This window comes from Erpetoichthys calabaricus, chromosome 12 (assembly GCF_900747795.2).
Source record: "Erpetoichthys calabaricus chromosome 12, fErpCal1.3, whole genome shotgun sequence".
Taxonomy (NCBI): Eukaryota; Metazoa; Chordata; class Cladistia; order Polypteriformes; family Polypteridae; genus Erpetoichthys; species Erpetoichthys calabaricus.
This window is the reverse complement of record NC_041405.2, coordinates 84,248,609-84,267,350: the sequence shown is the minus strand read 5'-3', so window position 1 is coordinate 84,267,350 and position 18,742 is coordinate 84,248,609. Positions and strand designations below refer to the sequence as shown.

The window sequence follows — 18,742 nt, the reverse complement described above, 5'->3', positions numbered from 1 at the left end:
AAGATAGCTTAATATAACAAAAAAAATAACCTAAATGCAGCTAATAAAATAATAAAAAAATCTTAATGATACATTTAGTGAAACAAGATATATATATATATATATATATATATATATATATATATATATATAATATATGTAATAAAAAATAGAGAGATATAGATCTCTCTCTCTCTCTCTCTATATATATATATATATATATATATATATATATATCTCTTTATATCTATATCTCTATCTATATATATATCTATATCTCTATCTCTATCTATATATCTATATATCTATATTATATATATATATATATATATATATATATCTCTAACTTAACTAACAGACAGGCTTGCTTACATATTTTACTTAATAGTCAGTTTTTGCAAGTATCTGCAAGGGCAGTACCTATGGTACATTCTACGTGTACCATCTATCAGTTCATGAAGAGTTTTCAGAAATGTAACTATTCTTTAAAAATTAAAAAAAAATAAAATAAAAAAAAGGGGGGGGGGGGTTAAATAGTAAGTTGGGCCTTGATATGTTATGAAATTCACCCAACTCATCTAGTTTATTTTCATGCTATAGAAAAGCTTTTTTGTTGGCTCACTAATTTATCAGGTTTGGTATAGATAATCATTAGATGTGTTTGCACAGAAGCAAGCATTCCAGCAGCTGTTACAGTTATAATGACCCCTGAGAGACAATTAAAGAATTCAGTTTCAGGTCTGTCTTTGGTATGTTAAGTGTTGTTACCCAATTCTTTTCAATTCTGTCACCTAACCACATTTGTTTCCAATATGACTTGGGTACCCTCTAAATGCAGATCCTCACCCTACTACTCTTTGTTTTTGCATGAATATATAATATAAATCACTGGTCTAAAACTATAATATCAATTCTGTATTATCCTGCCAACACAAAACAAGCAAATCTTTTCACTCTCATTGCTCCAAAAGCCATTCACAGCACCTTTTAACATGCATACAAAAACAGCGTTTAAAGGCACACAAGACAATTCAAGAGAATGATACATGCAAAGACAGTCTCAAGTAAGTGCTTAAAAAACAAGTCATTGCCAACTACTCATAAGAGTTTAACTAAGGAATGACATCTATGCTTCTAAATTGAAGAAACAGCCATCACCATTTTTCCCCTCCACGCTGCACTGTTAATACTATAGGTATCACACACACTACAGTATATGGTGTTCAGTTAAGGCTAAAGCCACTACAATCAGGTCATTTTGTCAATTCAGTACTTTCAACATCCAATATCAAAAATAATCAAAATTAAAAACAGTAACTATTTAAAAATGAAAAGGCCTGCTGCTGTGCTTTGAAAAAGAATATACACACAAACACACACACACACACTTCTAGCATCTACAGTGAACTAAAATAAGCTACTCCCTACTATGCCTTGCATCTTCTCTTAAACACTGAACAATGGAAGAATGGGTTTAAAAAATAGACAAAACAAAATGACTAGAGAGATGAAAATGAAGTCCAGCTGTAAAGATGAGGGAGGTGAAAAAAACATTTCAAATCAGACTATTCATAAATGGTGTTCACTAATATCAGGAAACCATAAAATATTAAGAACTAAATCAAATCATATTTAAATTAAATAAATAAGTAATAGCTCTAATACAAATTTCATGTACAGGGCACAGGGTAAAAGGAAACAAAAAAAATTAAAGTGTAAGGACTAGAGCAACTTAGTGTAAATTAACTTAGCCAAAATAAAAGCTTGCTCTATATTGCCTCCCAAATCCATCTCAACAAGTCTTCAAAAAAAAAAAAAAAAATAAAAAAAAAAAAGCAGCAGTTTTAAAAGTTTTAAGTTAACAAAAGATCATTTGGGAGAAAGATCATGCACAGGGGTAAAAGGAGAACAGGGTTCTGAAGAAGTTACAGGTGATTGTGACACAGTGCTAATCTTTGCTGGGGAGTCGGTGGAAGATCCTAGACTGCTGAGACTGCCGTCCAGATCAGAAGACATGCTAAAGAGAGGCAAAAAAAAAAAATAAAAAATTAGTTTAAAATTGTTCTGAATTGGAAGGAATAGATCCCATATTGTGGTTGGCATATGCCTGTTGAAGGTCAGAATTTTAGTTTTGCTTTTAAATTATACCAGAAAGATAGAGTGGGGAAAGGAGAGAAGACCAAGTATTTTTAATTATACCAAAATTAATCACAAGTAATTTTTCAGTAAGACGATCTACATATTATGTCTTTATTATTGTATATTTTAGATACAGAGTAAAAACAATTGAAGATTCTTAAACATTGATACCATGTGATTGGAATATTAAGACAATACCAGCCGTACAGTATCGCAGGGACCAGACATGATTCTCAAACAAGAATACACGTTTGTGGACAATCCATTAAAAAGTGTGTAGTGAACAGGGGCAAAATCCTACACTTCAAAGGCTACACCCACAGGGTTTCTGAGTAAAACACCCACCTCCTGTATCTCCCGGATGTGCATCTTAAACCTCTGAGGAGGTTTTGGGGAGAGAGCAGAAGATACTGAACAAAAGACTTGACATAGAGAAAATAAAAATGTAAAATTGCTGTTATTCTTTCAGGAGTTCAGTAGCACAAGGTAACTGAAGCTTAATAATTAATATGCATGTTACAATGAGCGTGGAGACAGACACACACACACGTAAACCACCAGTTACTGGGCTCCAAACGTGAAAAGTGTACGTGTCTGCTACAATATCTTACTGTCATTTTAACTATTGCATCACTATGACAACAGCAAATAGTTTAGATAAGAATTGTGGCCTACGGATATACAATATGTTAAAAAACTGCAGCTATATTATCATGGTATATGTTTGTGTTTCGGGCGGCACGGTGGCGCAGTGGGTAGCGCTGCTGCCTCGCAGTTAGGAGATCTGGGGACCTGGGTTCGCTTCCCGGGTCCGCCCTGCGTGGAGTTTGCATGTTCTGCCCGTGTCTGCGTGGGTTTCCTCCGGGCGCTCCAGTTTCCTCCCACAGTCCAAAGACATGCAGGTTAGGTGGATTGGCGATTCTGAATTGGCCCTAGTGTGTGCGTGTGTTTGTGTGTGTCCTGCGGTGGGTTGGCACCCTGCCCAGGATTGGTTCCCTGCCTTGTGCCCTGTGTTGGCCGGGATTGGCTCCAGCAGACCCCCGTGACCCTGTGTTTGGATTCAGCGGGTTGGAAAATGGATGGATGGATGTTTGTGTTTCAAATTAGACAGTAATGTTAAATTTCTTTAGTTATTAGGTGAGAAGAGCAGACAGAAGATGGATGTTGTGCAGCCTTGTCTGATTTGTAAACTCTGCTTAGAAATGTGCTGCTCCCCTGTGCCAATAACAGAACAAGAATCAAAGCCGTCACAAGCCAATATCAAAATTACTATGTCAATGTGTGGACTTCTAAAGAAGGAAAAGTACAGAACTTACAGAAAGGACAAGAGGGAACAAAGACTTGTGGACATGCTGAGAAAAATAATGATTTAGGTACAGAACAATACAGTGATAGAGAAGGTGAAAAAAAAAATCAAGGTTCAATAAAACATGCCCAAAAGCTATGATGAATAGAACAAGAAAAGCTCTATCATCATGAAAGGCAGAGATCACCGAGGAAAATTTGGGGACAACTAGCCAACCAGAGTAAGCTGCTTTGGACAAAGGTCTAGACAACTTTGTTTTATCAGCAGGAGGAAATATGTGGCCAGTAATTTAAATTAGCCAAAGTAATAATCAACAAGCAGTCTGAACTAAAGAATGACTGGGTAAAAGGAAGGAGTAGCAATAAATGGGGAAGGGGAGGGGGGCAGGTTTTACCTCTATATCGGAGAAATCAAACTTGTGAACAGTTTCTGTTTCAGACTAAATTTTTTTTTCTTAAATTTAGAAATGGAAATGTTTGAAATATTCCATATATAAAATGAAAAGCCCAGATTGATTATTCTTATACTGTTCTATTGCCAATATGTTGAAATGCCCCACTGTAACAAAGACATATCCTGTACTTCAGGGGTGCCCAATGTGTCGATTGCGATCAACTGGTAGATTGCAAAGGCAGTGCAGGTAGGTCGCGTTGCATTCAAAAAAAAAAAAAAACATTTTTTTTTTTTTTTTTTAAACATTAGTCTATCATATATCCTCCCTATGGCATTTGCCACTTGATTGACATACAGGGCGGCCAGTCAGATCTCTTTTCTTCTAAAACACTGATCATCCCACACACACACAAATGCGCGAGCTACTGCAAAACTCTGGCTGTGATCTAGTTAGCCTTCCAATTTATAATTGACTAAAGAAGGGATTTCTGGGGAGGGTATGGGCTGAATTTGGAATTGGAAGAGGATTTTTTTCTCACAATGTCACAATCGAAGTGCGTTTGTCTGATCTGTCAATCTATCATTGCTATTCCAAAGAAGGAAAATGTGGAAAGGCACTTTGGAACTGTTCATAAAAACTACGAAACTGACTTCCTTCCGAAAAGCGATCTGAGAAAGGAGAGGGAACTGAAAATCGCAGTTAATCGGACAGCTGTCATTTTTCACTCGGCTGAATTCAAAAGCAAAGGCAGACATGCCGAAGCATCGTTCCAGGTGAGTCACTCGATCAATAAGCATAAAAAGTCCTTCCAAGATGGAGACATGATAAAAGACGCCTTCGTTGAGACAGATGGCTAGGGAGAAATTCCTGCTGAGATTTCAAGACCCCTGGCCGGAGAAAAAGGAGTTTCTCCTTGTCATTAAACATGCAGAATACAAGCAACTTAATAACGATCAATGGCTGCTAGACTTGCCATTTTTTTCCCCGATCTGACCAACATGTTGAATGAGCTTAATTTACAGCTGCAAGGAAAAGATAACTCCATGGTCAATTTGATTAGCTCAGTTAATGCTTTCAAATGAAAAATGCAACATCTGTCCTCAAAGCTGCAGAGCCTTGATTTGGGGAACATTCAAAACCTTGCGTCAGAGCTGGAGATGCAATGGAAGGCGTGTGCGCAACTTGACAGCATACACTACACACAGCAGATTGAAAACTGCCTGTCAGACTTTGACAGACGGTTTCAAGACTCAGCTTTACTTGAGCCAATCACTACATTTAAGTGCTATCCATTTAGGGAAGATGTTGAGGGTGATTCACCTGCATCAAAAATTACAACACTGTTTCACTTAAAACTCCTCTACAGTGGAGGATGAGATTTTGACACTACAGGATGACATTCAGCTGAAGTCTGGGGCTCTTGGACAGTTTTGGAACTTACAGAGGAAAAGTACCGAAACATGAGGAAATGTGCTACCTCCTTGACTGCATTATTTGGCTCTACTTATTTATGCGAGTCAGCCTTTTCTCACATGAAGATTATTAAATCCAAATACTGTAGTGGCCATAAATGTACTGAACTGTTATTGTGCCATAGGGGTTATTCAGTTATGCAAGGGACAACAACATATTTTATGTATAAAGTATACTCATATATATATATATATATATATATATATATATATATATATATATATATATATATATATATATCATTGTTAATGTGGGTAGATCATTTCAACCTGGTCATTTTAAAAGTAGCTTGCAAGCTGAAAAAGTGTGGGCATCCCTGCTGTACTTACTTTCTTCATTCTAGTTTGCCAGCCACTTAGTCACAAGTACTGATTATCAATTTGTACAGCAAACAATGTAGCATTAGTTAACCTACAGTAGGAAAGTAGGAACTTGCTGAACACCATGAATGCTGAAATCACTTTATGGAGCAATGCTGGATATTTAAACTCCTCATGCGTGCATCTCAATAGTAATTCCTATTGCTAAATTTATTATTAAGCTGCAATGCGGGTGGTGGTTGGGGTCTGAATGATCATCTACCAATCACCATATGAAGGGAGCAACAGTTCATTTCTGCTGGACAAACTTAAGCAGATCACTATTACAATCTTCTCAAAAAAATTCTACATTAGCATATATTAACGTAGTTGGATATAGTTACAAAACAACTCACCAAGAACTAAGATCAGGCAAATGGGACACCTCTGGAGAAAGCATGGTGGTTGTTCCTTGGAAGAGTCTCTTTGGCTGGCTCTCTATTTCCATTTCCCCTGCTAACACACAAAATGTGGTTTATATATAGAAAAATAATGTTCAATAATTACATTAATTTGTGAATAATGTTCTATACAGGATACCAAGATTATTGATTGTGTGTGTGTGGTGGGGTGGGGGTTTGGGAAATCACTGCTTATTGGCAGATACAAATTTTCCATATAGCAAATAGTATTGTTTCAAAACATCTACCCAACAAATTTATGTTTTATAATCATCATAATACATTTTCTTTTACTTTTAGTTTTTGCCAAAAAGCTTTATATTTGAGAGGATTTTTTGAGCAAACTGGTGGCCAAAAAGCTACTGTAAAGCATGTGAAGAAAATTAATGATCTAGTACAGAAATGGCAAGTGAAATGGCAAGCCTATTTATGGCTCTTGTACGTTGTTACAGCAGAGAGCTGAAGGCATTGTTGCAACATTGCTTTAGTTATACAATAAGCACTCAGTAAGAATACACTTTAAAGAAGGAAAAAAAGTATCTGATAAACTAAAATTTTCTGAACACATGTAGCACTTAAATTGGGGAAAATGCTATCAAATTCACCTGATCTTAAGCAAAGAATGTATATGCTGATGCACGCATGAAAAATGCAAGGTGCAACCACTGCCTGCAATATTTCATGAGTAAGCTTTCACATTTGCCTGGCAAGCAAACATATCTAAAGGGTGGTGCTCATGCTGCATGCATTACTTATTAATGACACATTGGTTTCTTTTAATCTCTTAATGTACAAGTTTAAATCAATTTAAAAGGGAATTTTACAGCTGCTAGGTGACTTATGTTTTAAGGAAACATTTTGAAGCCAATATTTAGATTAAAAATTGAGTTTATATACTTTATAAAAAGTTTTAACATTTTTTCTGAATACTTTTTGCAGTTTTATCACAGTTAATATTTTTTACAAACCCCTCAATAAGAAAAATAGTATAGAATTGCCAATCTAAAGAAATAAGGATCTAAATCTATATATGTATAAAGAGTTCCTACTAATTGAACTTTTATGGTCTTGGTACCTTCTGAACACCCCATGAATTTCACCCACTCAGCTACTTTCTAGTTGAGTCCTATAGTGGCTAAACAGCATATTGGCTTAATTTGTTTGCTTGTGTTCTGGAGGTTAAAGTTCAAATCTAACATGAGGTGACTTTCTCTTAAAACACTTTTAGTAAACAAGCCAGCATTAGAAATATAAAACACAAAACACCTGTGAAAAACTCAAACATGATATTGATTTTTAGCCTTAATTGAAACTGCATTTGCTGCAATCAGAATCAACAACATAATGAAACTGAATTATAACATTTCTGATATTAAAGCACTAGAATGCAATATTTAGCAACTAATTTCAAATTTGAATTTAAAATTTCTACAGGTGATGTTTCACCATTTTCAAAACCTTTACTCCACTATTAAAAACTTTATATATATATATATATATAAAAAAAAAACAAAAAAAACAAATGCCTTCATCATGGGGATGGACTTATAATATATGGGGAGCTACAGTACAAACAATTGTATAACAACCCCTATACTGGAGCAGCAAAGAAATAACGGATGTTGAAAAATTAAAATGGTCAACAAGGCAAAAAGAGCAATTTTAGGTTGCACTGCTGATTTAAGTGTAAGGATCACTCAAACGGGCTTTCACTAAAACTCAGAAAATAATCTTTCTCCGTGATTATTGACACTCTTCACATTTGCTCCTGGCACACATTAAGGAAAGAAGGAAAATCGACTTTATGCTTTGATTGAATGGTGCACTGTGTTATTTGCATATGTCTACAAAAATACAGTAAATAGCGATCATTAGTAAATAAGACTAATTGTACTCTTTAATTTCACTGAATTTTGTGATTAGGCCATTCAATTTATTTAAACCACCCGTTTAACTGTGCTCATTTCAATACAACACACGTTTCTCAGTGGTTACTCAGATGTAATATCTTTTAAGAATGTCCTGCAGACAGATATTGAAATAAATGAACGAATCCCTCCATGAACTACCCATATTTTAAACCAAGACTGGTGACTGGCTTGATTTTTCATGCCCAATTCACACAATGCAGCCAAGATAAGCATTCTCTCCCCCATAACCCCCCCCCAAACCTTTATCAGATTAAAAGCAAATTGTTCAACTCTGGATGTGTCAGTGTGTTAACTGCATTGTATATACTAGATAGGGTAGAGGTGGTGGTGGTGGGTGAATTTAGTGGAATTAATTCACTTCAGATTAGTAGTACAGTGATCCCTCGCTATATCGCGCTTCGCTTTTCGCGGCTTCACTCTATCGTGGATTTTATATGTAAGCATATTTAAATATATATCGCGGATTTTTTGCTGGTTCGCGGATTTCTGCGGACAATGGGTCTTTTAATTTCTGGTACATGCTTCCTCAGTTGGTTTGCCCAGTTGATTTCATACAAGGGACGCTATTGGCAGATGGCTGAGAAGCTACCCAACTTACTTTTCTCTGTCTCTCTTGCGCGGACTTTCTCTGATCCTGACGTAGGGGGTGTGAGCAGGGGGGCTGTTCGCACACCTAGACGATACGGACGCTCGTCTAAAAATGCTGAAAGATTATCTTCACGTTGGCTACCTTCTGTGCAGCTGCTTCGTGAAGCAACATGCTGCACAGTGCTTCGTATACTTAAAAGCTCGAAGGGCACGTATTGATTTTTTTTTATCTGTCTCTCTCTCTCTCTCTGCTCCTGACGGAGGGGGTGTGAGCTGCCGCCTTCAACAGCTTTGTGCCCCGGTGCTTCGCATACTTAAAAGCCAAACAGCCCTATTGATTTGTTTGCTCCTTTGAAGAGGAAGATATGTTTGCATTCTTTTAATTGTGAGACTGAACTGTCATCTCTGTCTTGTCATGGAGCACAGTTTAAACTTTTGAAAAAGAGACAAATGTTTGTTTGCAGTGTTTGAATAACGTTCCTGTCTCTCTACAACCTCCTGTGTTTCTGCGCAAATCTGTGACCCAAGCATGACAATATAAAAATAACCATATAAACATATGGTTTCTACTTCGCGGATTTTCTTATTTCGTGGGTGGCTCTGGAACGCAACCCCCGCGATGGAGGAGGGATTACTGTAGTAACACTTCAGTTTGGTGTAGAGTCTAGAGATAGAAGAGACTTAAAAGTAAATAGCCTATGAGAACCAGACAACACTAGAATGTAATGTCAAAGTTTAGGACTAGCTGAGACTTTAGCCAATGCAACATTATAAAGCAGAAGTGATTAATTGATAAACAACTTTCTGTTCAGGTGTATAAACTATGCAGAATCTCTTATCAATGCCTTAATAAATGAGTGTTATCAAAAATGATTTCTCAATTCTGTGCAAAGTGACAAAGTTGTTGTCAAAGGAATGCAAGATTCTTATGTGGTTTCTTCACTTGTCATCCATTATACAAGATGTATTTCAAGCACAGTAAGAACAGACTGAAATATGGAAATGGATCATTTGTATCTAATAAATGTTCCTTGGACAGAAGCAGCAAAAAATGGGTAGGTCTCAAGAACCCCTAATAAACCTGTGAAGTCTCCCCTTAAAAACACCACAAATTATCTATATAATGACTTTGCAAAAAAAAAAAAAAAAAATTCTGCAGAGAATTCTTCACAGGCTCAAGATGAATATATGGGGCAGTAGGCTGGGCAGGGTGAGATGTCTAAGTGTCGGCAATTGACTGCATCTTTTAAATCAGGAGATATTTTTCTTAGGAAATGAATATATCAGAACCCAAGACAGGTGTAGTGCTTTCATTTATGGAGCATCATGTCAGTGATGAAGAGTATAGCTGTGGTTGTTGCTAGGATGCATGATTATGCCCATGAGGTTGGAAGCTTATTTCAGTAAAAAAAAAAAAAAATATATTAATAATAATAAAAAAGTGTTTAACAAAGATATATTTAAGATATTGTTGTGCCCACTTGTGCTTCAATCGTCTACTGAAGGCAGAGATTAAGAATGCATACAATCAAGTGACAAGAACGAACAGACCACATAGATAAACACTTAGTTTTAATTAGGTTAAAGTTTAGTAAGTTAAAGATGTTTTAATGTATTAGTTGTTTTTAATGAGCACAAGGCACAGCACCAGGAAAATAAGTTTGTTTGCTAGGATGGTCAGGGTCTGCACTGAGTTTGTACATTCTCTTCGCGTACTGAATGATATCAGTTAGTGCTCTTAACTATGGAAGATTATCAGTTTTAAATCTGAATCCTAGAAGTGTGTCAGTAAGACATCTCAAATACAAAAATACATTTAGTGCTTCATGTGCTGCAAAGTAAATATTCATTCTCTTTCCAACTGCCTGTACAATATGTTATGCATGTAGTTTCTTTTCTCTTATGACTAGGGGGCTCCGCCCCCTGCTCGCTTCGCTCGCCAACCCCTGGTGTTGGGAATGACAAAGAGCGTGATGTATGAATGAGATATAGAATAGTGTGACGGTGTAGATGATGCAAATAGAAAGCAAACAATAAAGTGTGTGGCACAGTGTAAAGGTTTATTGGAAAATTTCTTTGTACACGCCGTTTAAGTGTAAAAGGTAATTCCAGCTCAGAACTTGTAAGGTCAATGAAGATGGTTATTGTTGTGATCAGAGTCAAGATTGTCAGAGCTTAGAAAGAGTTGTGTCTCTCTAGGAAGTAATGGAATGACTTGGGTATTTATGTTTTCCACATTAATATTTTTTGGATATAATATAGTGCGTTGTGTTAAAAGGGGCATTTGGTCTAATGAGATTGCTGTTCCAAATCTCTCTGTAACTAAGTCGTCGCAGATAAAGGCTTGAGGAATTGTAATAATATGTGGCTGAAGTCCAGCTGTATTGGTGAGTGTACCATCTCTCAGTTGTAATAAGCAATTGTTATGATCTGGTTCTGGACATCGTATCTTTTTTACTAACTATCTTTTGAAAGCAATGCCAATTGTCTGCGTATTTTAAGGTGCACTGAACAATAGCTGAGTGCATGGCATGTGGAAGAATAGCTAATCACTGTTTAAAATCTCCTCCTAATAAAAGTACCTTTCCTCCAAATCGATTATTATTATTCATAAACGTTTGTAGAAGTTTATGAATGGTGTTGAGTAAGTGACTTCATGCCATTGTACATTCATCAATAAACAACATTTTTTGAAGACGGATGTAACGTGCAGTGCCACCGTTAATGTTCATAGTGGATACCGATTTGTAGGATCTAATGCAGTTGATAAAGATTTCACTTTCAGGTACATCGTTAGTTAGTATCTTCTGTGGATATTCAGTATATGAATGTAAAGAAGGCAGTCTAATTTGACCCTTTTGACAACAACGTGTAAATGTATTACTTGTATTGCCAGTTGTTTCTTCAGGGACGTGAACTGAATGACAATGATTGCAAATGACATTCATTAATCCGAATGAATTTTCCCGGTGTATGTTTTGCTTGTGCCGTTTGAGAGGCGCGTTGTTGCATATGTAGTATTTGGGACGTGTTGTTTTGGAGCTGTAATCGATTTGCCTGTGCCGTGTGAGACGCCCGTTGTAGCCTTCCTTGCCGTTAACGTATGTCTGAGACGGGAGGTGTTTCGTTTTGAATCCGTGCCTGTTGCGATGCAGCACTTTGATTGATAGCTTGCGTCATGTGGATCTAGGATGTAGATTTGTGCATATTTGCGTTGTTGATTTGTTTCAGGGTGCACTGTTCCAATGCGATGCAGTATTTGTGCACATATGGGAAAGCAGTATGGGCCATTGCCTTTTGGTGGCCTGATATTTACTCCGGTAGATGCAAAACCAAATGAACTATTGTAGGATCTAACGCAGTTCATAAAGTTTTTACTTTTAGGTACATCGTTAGTTAGAAGCTTTAGTTGAGCTTTGCGTTTTTGGAGTCGAGACATTTTTTCTTTTAGAAATATGGATAAGTAATAAGGAGTATTGCACTCACTGTTAATATGGAGCCTTTTCTGCGGTTGAACGGTTAATAGTGCCTTATTGTAATGAGATCCACCTATGCTGCATAGCCGTCTATTTTGTTGTTTCTTTCGTGTTCGTGTGTTTGTTCCTGTTATCCTTTCCTTTTCGTTTTGTACCCGTGACCGTGTATTCATGACTTGTTTCTTTCTCAGCATCCGAAATATGGATAAGTAATAAGGAGGATCGCAGTCACTGTTAATATGTTTCCTTTTCTGCACTTGAACGGTTAATAGTGCTTTATTGTAAGGAGATCCACCTATGCTGACACCTATGCTGTCTAGTGTGAAGGTGTTGACGTTCACTTTAGAATATGTGGCTTTGGGTGTGACTTCTTATGAATGTGTGTGTGTGGGGGGGGGGGGGGGTGTTGAGGATTGTTGTTGCGCGAGCGTCTTCTTTCTTTTTGTGTTCCTGTGTCTTGTTGAATCCCCCTCTTTGTGTGTGTCCCGTCCCTCGCTTGTAGGGTCGGTGGGGTGGTTTTGTGTTCTTTTTTTTGTGTTCCATGGGCTTGTTGAATCCCCCTCTTGGTGTGTGTCCCGTCCGGTGCCTGTAGGGGGGGGGGTGCCTTGCTGTTGTGCGCGAGCCTCTTTTTTTTTTTTTTTTTTGGGTCTAGTTTCGTGTGCAATGTGTTTCGTGCTTTTCCTGCGTTTGACTTTGCGCCTCATTTCTCCTTTTTGTATGTGCTCACTCCTTTTTTCTGTGGTCTTGTCCGCCACTCGCGGCCCCTCATCCGCCTTTGTCGCCCTCTTTTCTCCGCCTTTCTCCGACTCTCGCGGACTCTTTTTGCGCCTGCGCCTCTCGCGGACCCTTATCCGCCTCTCTCGCCCTCTTTTGTCCACCTTTCTCGGCTCCTCAGCCGACTCTCGCGGACTCTTTTTGCGCCTGCGCAGTACGTCTTTTTGCAGCTACGGCCCATGGCCGGATGTGCCTGCGTCCATCATCCGGTTTAGCATTCTCGGTTAGTAATATGGATGATTGTTTTTAATGCATTGAAAGTTTGATTCTTTGAACCTACATGCTCTACCAGGTTAACAAAGGAGGTGCCTACTTTGTCGGTTTTAGTTAAAAGCCAAAAACCAGAACGGCAACAATATACTGACACATTTTCACCATTTACGCTCATCTTCGAGTTTAAACTATGCAGAGACTATGTTGGTAGCAAGAGGCCTGGAGCACTTTCACATATTGCAATCCAAGCAAACACGCTGCTACAAGGCTTAGAAATCTACCTAAATCCCCGAAGATTGCACCCACTACACCACCTTGTTTCAAAATAGTATGTACAGTAAGTAACTATTAAAACTAAACAGATTAAGTCTTATGGGATTCTGGTAATGAACTGCACAAACTTTTGTTGTCTCCTCTGTTCATGTCTGAAGCACACACATGCACGATAATACAGATAGTAAGAATGGCAATACCTTTCCAAGAGAACACAGTATTTTTGAGCAATAGAAATAAGCTTCACTACTTAATTATTTACTACCAAAAAGAGCTGATGTGTGGGTTTAAAATAAAAAGTGTACATGTTAAAAACTTTTTCCACATATCGAATTTGTTTGAGAATCAAACCTGTTTTTCGAGCAGAAGCTGAAATGCCCCAAATGCCACTTCAGTCTTAAACTGCTCCTCATATAGCTTATATGAGGTAGTATTGTCACATTATTAAAAACCTCTGAAACAATAAGATTGCAGCACATCAGAAAACACAGTATTCTTAACTCATTCGGAATGGATGCACCAGTAATTGTGGCACATCCTGTAGCTTTACCACCTAGTTGAAGTTATAAAGTATAACTGCATAATCAGACAATGGTAATAGTATGGACATGAGTTTTCAATATTCAAATGCAGTCACTCAAAAAATGTTGCTCTCTTAAAAGTTTACACTTCAAAGTTACAGTTAAACTTGAGAGCATACAAGTCTAGATAAGAATAATGACAACACAGTTACTGGTATTCTACCATAAATCACTGAAACAGTGATCTGAAAAGGATTAAAAGTTTATTTTTTTAATATTTATAAACTGACTTATCAGCTTATAATTCTATATTCTACATTTAAAATTTTATTTTGAGCTTTTTAACAGGTTGAATTATTGATATTTTATTTTAATTACTATAACTTGTATCAATGCATGTTTTCGGTTACATACCTTAATATGTACTTTTAAATTTTCTGCTTGTAAATTTTAATTCTCTTAATTTTATGTGATTGATATTCTGAAAAAAATGTAATCTAAGTTGTTAACATTCACGAATATATTTACAATGATTATTGTGCTTATCATATTACATTTTTGCTTACTTAATTATATTATGTATGTGAAAACTTGCATTGCAGTGTTAATGTAGCGCATTGTAGATTGTTTGAAATGATTTTGAATGTATGCATAATGTTTGTATCTGCAACTTTGTAATTTTTTTTTTTATAAATCAAAAGGCAACACTTCCTTTAAAACTAAATAAATCTTTTAATATCCCCTTGATTCACCTCTATATCCTGTAGATTAAAAAAGGGACTGCACAAAATGTAAGTTTTGACTAGGCCAATCTGGTTTATCTTATTGTGAAAAGTGTGATTGCAAGCCAAACTAGTTTAGATTATTACAAATCAGTTTGCCCTGGTAGCTCAACACTGATTTCAAGAGAATCTAGTTTAGACTAGGCCAAACCGATTCATCTTAAATCATGCTTCAGACAAACTGGTTTGGCCTAGTCTAAACTAGTTTGTTCTTAAAATTGAGTTTGGCTGGTAAAAATTGTAACAAGAAAGTTCAAACCGGGGTTAGCGAAGGTATGTTATTCCTTGCCTCATTTTCATTAAAGCAATTTTCTAAATTTTTGCAACTGGAACTAAGGGTTAGATGTTACTTACGAGGGTCTAAAGGCTTACAATTAACAGAACAAAAGGTAGGCCAAGAAATATTTCTTCTTGTGCAAAATGAGGACAGACAGGGTTTTGTTCATCATCTGAGAAATCCAAAGCTCAGGTAATGAGAGCATAGAGTCGGCTAATAAAAACAAATGAAGTACTAGAAAAACAGGAAGAATGTCATTTTCGGAATACTAATAGAATGAGGAAGCATGTGAAAGTCACACCGTGCTAGACATCTGAAGATGTTTATTGCAGCATGTGTACATAAAAGTATTTTCCAAAGTAAATTCTACAAATCAAACACCTGAAGAGGTTCCTGTGCAACGACACTAGGGAAAGGTGGTCATTTCAGTATCGAGTTACCCTTTTTAATTGCAAATAAAAATTTGTCATCATAACTATATTCAAAGCTGTGCACCCTATCTAAAAAGCAAAAAAACAAAAAATAGTATGGACATCTAGAAAGCAATGTACTCTAGGTGATCAAACAATGGAAAATGTCAAACCTTTTCTTTTAATGGGCCCCAAAACACTGGGTCGAATACAGTTGATAGGACTTTGACTTCTCCTGCTGTAAAAGAATGGCACAAAACATGACATTATAAAAACAGAATGTTAACACATTTTTAAAACAGGACTAAGCAAGGAATTAAAACCGCCACACACTGAAGTCTGCATATAATTTATGTCATACTATACTAATCGAACAAAAAATTAAAAACCAGCCATAACACAGATTCACGCATTTTCTGTAACTAATAAAAAAAAAAAAAAGACACCACTCATGTCTCATGCACACTCACAATCAAGTCTGCAATCTCTCATAAAAAGGCTTTATATTTACATTTATCTGCCAAAAAGTATGTGTATGGATAATGGATGGTAAACCCACAGAAAAAGTTGGATTACTCACTACTAAATTGAGTGTTCAATTACAGATTCCAGCATTCCATTTTCTTTGCTAGCATAAGCTACATAAATATAGTATGCTATTCTCATGATTAGCAAATACTAGAGAAGATCAAAAGTAAAAAAGTCAGGTAAGTAAAGGTGTTGGACCATTAAGGGGAGTGAGTACCTAAGGGAAAGCCTTAGTATATCAGAAGTTAAAATACAAAATTATAGAACTGAAGGAAGACAATGTACATCTTAAAATTAAATAAATAAAACATACACACAATAAATAAAACATACACATCTCTCATTCAGACTAATAATTGTAAGATATGCTCCATACACAATCAAAAAAACTAAATTCAACCTACAAATCAGACAGGGCTGTGGAGTCAATTTACAAAACCTCAAACTAAATCTTCAACTTCTAAATTTATGGTATCACCGTCTCCAACCTCTATATTTGTAATTAAACAAAGATATTTACTATGTTGATTGAAAGCAAACATACAAGATACAAGGCATTTCATCACTGCCAGCGTGAATCAGACTATATTATATATATATATCCATATTACTAACCGAGAATGGTAAACCGGATGGCATGGACGCAGGTACACAGCGATGGGACCATGAGACATACTGCGCAGGCGCGTACAGCTCAACTAACGGAAATAGCAAATAAAACAACCGCCATATTGTGAGTGGCACTACTGTGGAGTGAAGTTAGGAATAATGTGCTGCTTGGGATTGTACAAACCGCTGAACGCTTTACACCAAATTCAAACACAATACAGCTCAACGATACACACACGAGCCCACCTGGATAAGATCAATGAACGCAGGCGCCTACAACGCGCGTCTGAAACTGCGGAAGCAAAGCAGGCACGGGTTAAGACACTACGGGGTCCGCAAAGGTCCACAAAGATAGTACGGAATATATAAGAGCACACCGATCAAAAAAAAAAAAAAAATCAATCGTGTAAAAGCACATAGTACACACAAATCATGTGCTCTCAGCGCATAGAAAGCGTATAAGGACAATACGGAGAATAGAGACCCAAAGGCATTGGAGAGAAAAAAAGGCAGATAAGAGATTATGAAAGCAGTGGAATTCGAAAGGCTCAAACAAACGATGGCGCGATACACATGCAGACAAAGGTACAGAATATGAAAGCAGTAAAATTCGAAAGTATTGTAGCGTCCCACCCAGGTTGAGGGCTTTTTGGGTTTAAGTCAGTGCTCCGCAACCGGTGTGCCACGGCACACTGGTGTGCCTTGAGCCGATACAGGTGTGACGCGGTCAAATTAGACAATTTTCTAACTAAATAATATTTCAACGGTCCTTCTTAGAAACACAATAACGAGAATATGTGCAATGAAATATTCGTGTAAATAGCCTTTTAAAGGTTTCATAATTTTAGGTGTCATTTCTCTGAAATAATAAATCCCATCACCTGGCGCCTACGACGTAGGCCCTACGTAGTCGCCAGACAACTCCGTAGTATGCTTTGATAGGCAGAGCGCTCCGTGCACTCACCTAGATTCAATTCAAGCCGACGTATTAGTCGTGCTACGTCGCATTCACTCGTCTTGCGACAGTAATTATCATTCATTACTATTAGTTGTGTTGCTGAATTGTGTATGGTTAACGTTCTTCGTGTGATTCATATTTAGTTTTATACCCCTTTAAATATGGATACATTTTTACGTGGAAAAGATTCGTCTTCACTTACAGATGATGAAGAACCCAGCACAAGTGTTGCAAAAAAAAAAAAAAACAAAGAAGACTGTAAAAAGGAAGTACAACGAAGACTACATTCAATATGGATTCTCGTGGTGTGGTGACGAAACAGCTCCAAAACCACAATGCATCATTTGCGGCAATCAGCTATCAAACGAGGCAATGGCACCCAGTAAACTAAATCGCCATCTAAATTCAAACCATCCCAGTTACGCCAAAAAAGACAAACAACTCTTGTGTTAATTAAAAATGATAAGCGGTCATGCTTAAAAGATCTTGACCAAGAACTTCGGGTTGCACTGTCAAATATTGAGCCGAATATAAAACTTTTGTGTTCATTGAAACAAGCGCAGGTATCACATTAATCAGTCATTATGTTATAATAATTATTAAGATTGCATAAAAGTAAATATAGTATATGATGCGCTGTGCAAGAAAGGACAAAGCCGGTTATACTTCCTTAGAAGGCTGGCTTCCTTCAACATCTGCAATAAGATGCTGCAGATGTTCTATCAAACAGTTGTGGCGAGCGCCCTCTTCTACGCAGTGGTGTGCTGGGGAGGCAGCATTAAGAGGAAAGACGCCTCACGCCTGGACAAACTGGTGAGGAAGGCAGGCTCTATTGTTGGCATGGAGCTGGACAGTTTAACATCTGTGGCAGAGCGAAGGGCACTCAGAAGGCTCCTATCAATTATGGAGAATCCACTGCATCCACTTAATAGTATCATCTCCAGACAGAAGAGCAGCTTCAGCGACAGACTGCTGTCACTGTCCTGCTCCACAGACAGATTGAGGAGATCGTTCCTCCCCCAAACTATGCGACTCTTTAATTCCACCAGGGGGGGTAAACGTTAATATTTAACATTATACATAGTTATTGTCTGTTTTTTTCACCTGTATTATCATCATTCTTTAATTTAATATTATTTATTGTATCAGTATGCTGCTGCTGAAGAATGTGAATTTCCCATTGGGATTAATAAAGTATCTATCTATCTATCTAGTTTTTATGTATGTATACTTATAATAAATGTATACTTATAATAAAAAATGAAAATTTATTGTATAATTTGTGTATTAAATTAATATCTATATATCAGTGGCGTAGCTGGAGATCATGTTGCCCGGAGCGGTTAAAAAT

The 18,742-nt window shown here is 37.0% G+C and overlaps 1 protein-coding gene across 2 annotated transcripts in view; it reads right to left on the bottom strand.

Moving 5' to 3' along the window:
* Positions 1-595: 595 nt before the first annotated feature.
* The window catches only part of pabir2 (PABIR family member 2), a 47,451-nt gene continuing 29,304 nt past the window's right edge, over positions 596-18,742 (bottom strand). The window contains exons 8-10 of one of the 2 annotated variants that reach the window (XM_028815776.2): positions 15,470-15,534; positions 6,007-6,103; positions 596-1,996 (exon numbers count right to left, since the gene is read on the bottom strand). In XM_028815776.2, the coding sequence (XP_028671609.1) occupies positions 1,849-1,996; positions 6,007-6,103; positions 15,470-15,534 (310 nt within the window). In that variant the 3' untranslated portion in view covers positions 596-1,848. Of the gene's footprint in view, positions 1,997-6,006; positions 6,107-15,469; positions 15,535-18,742 lie in introns of both variants that reach the window. The other variant, XM_028815775.2, reaches the window with a different exon arrangement.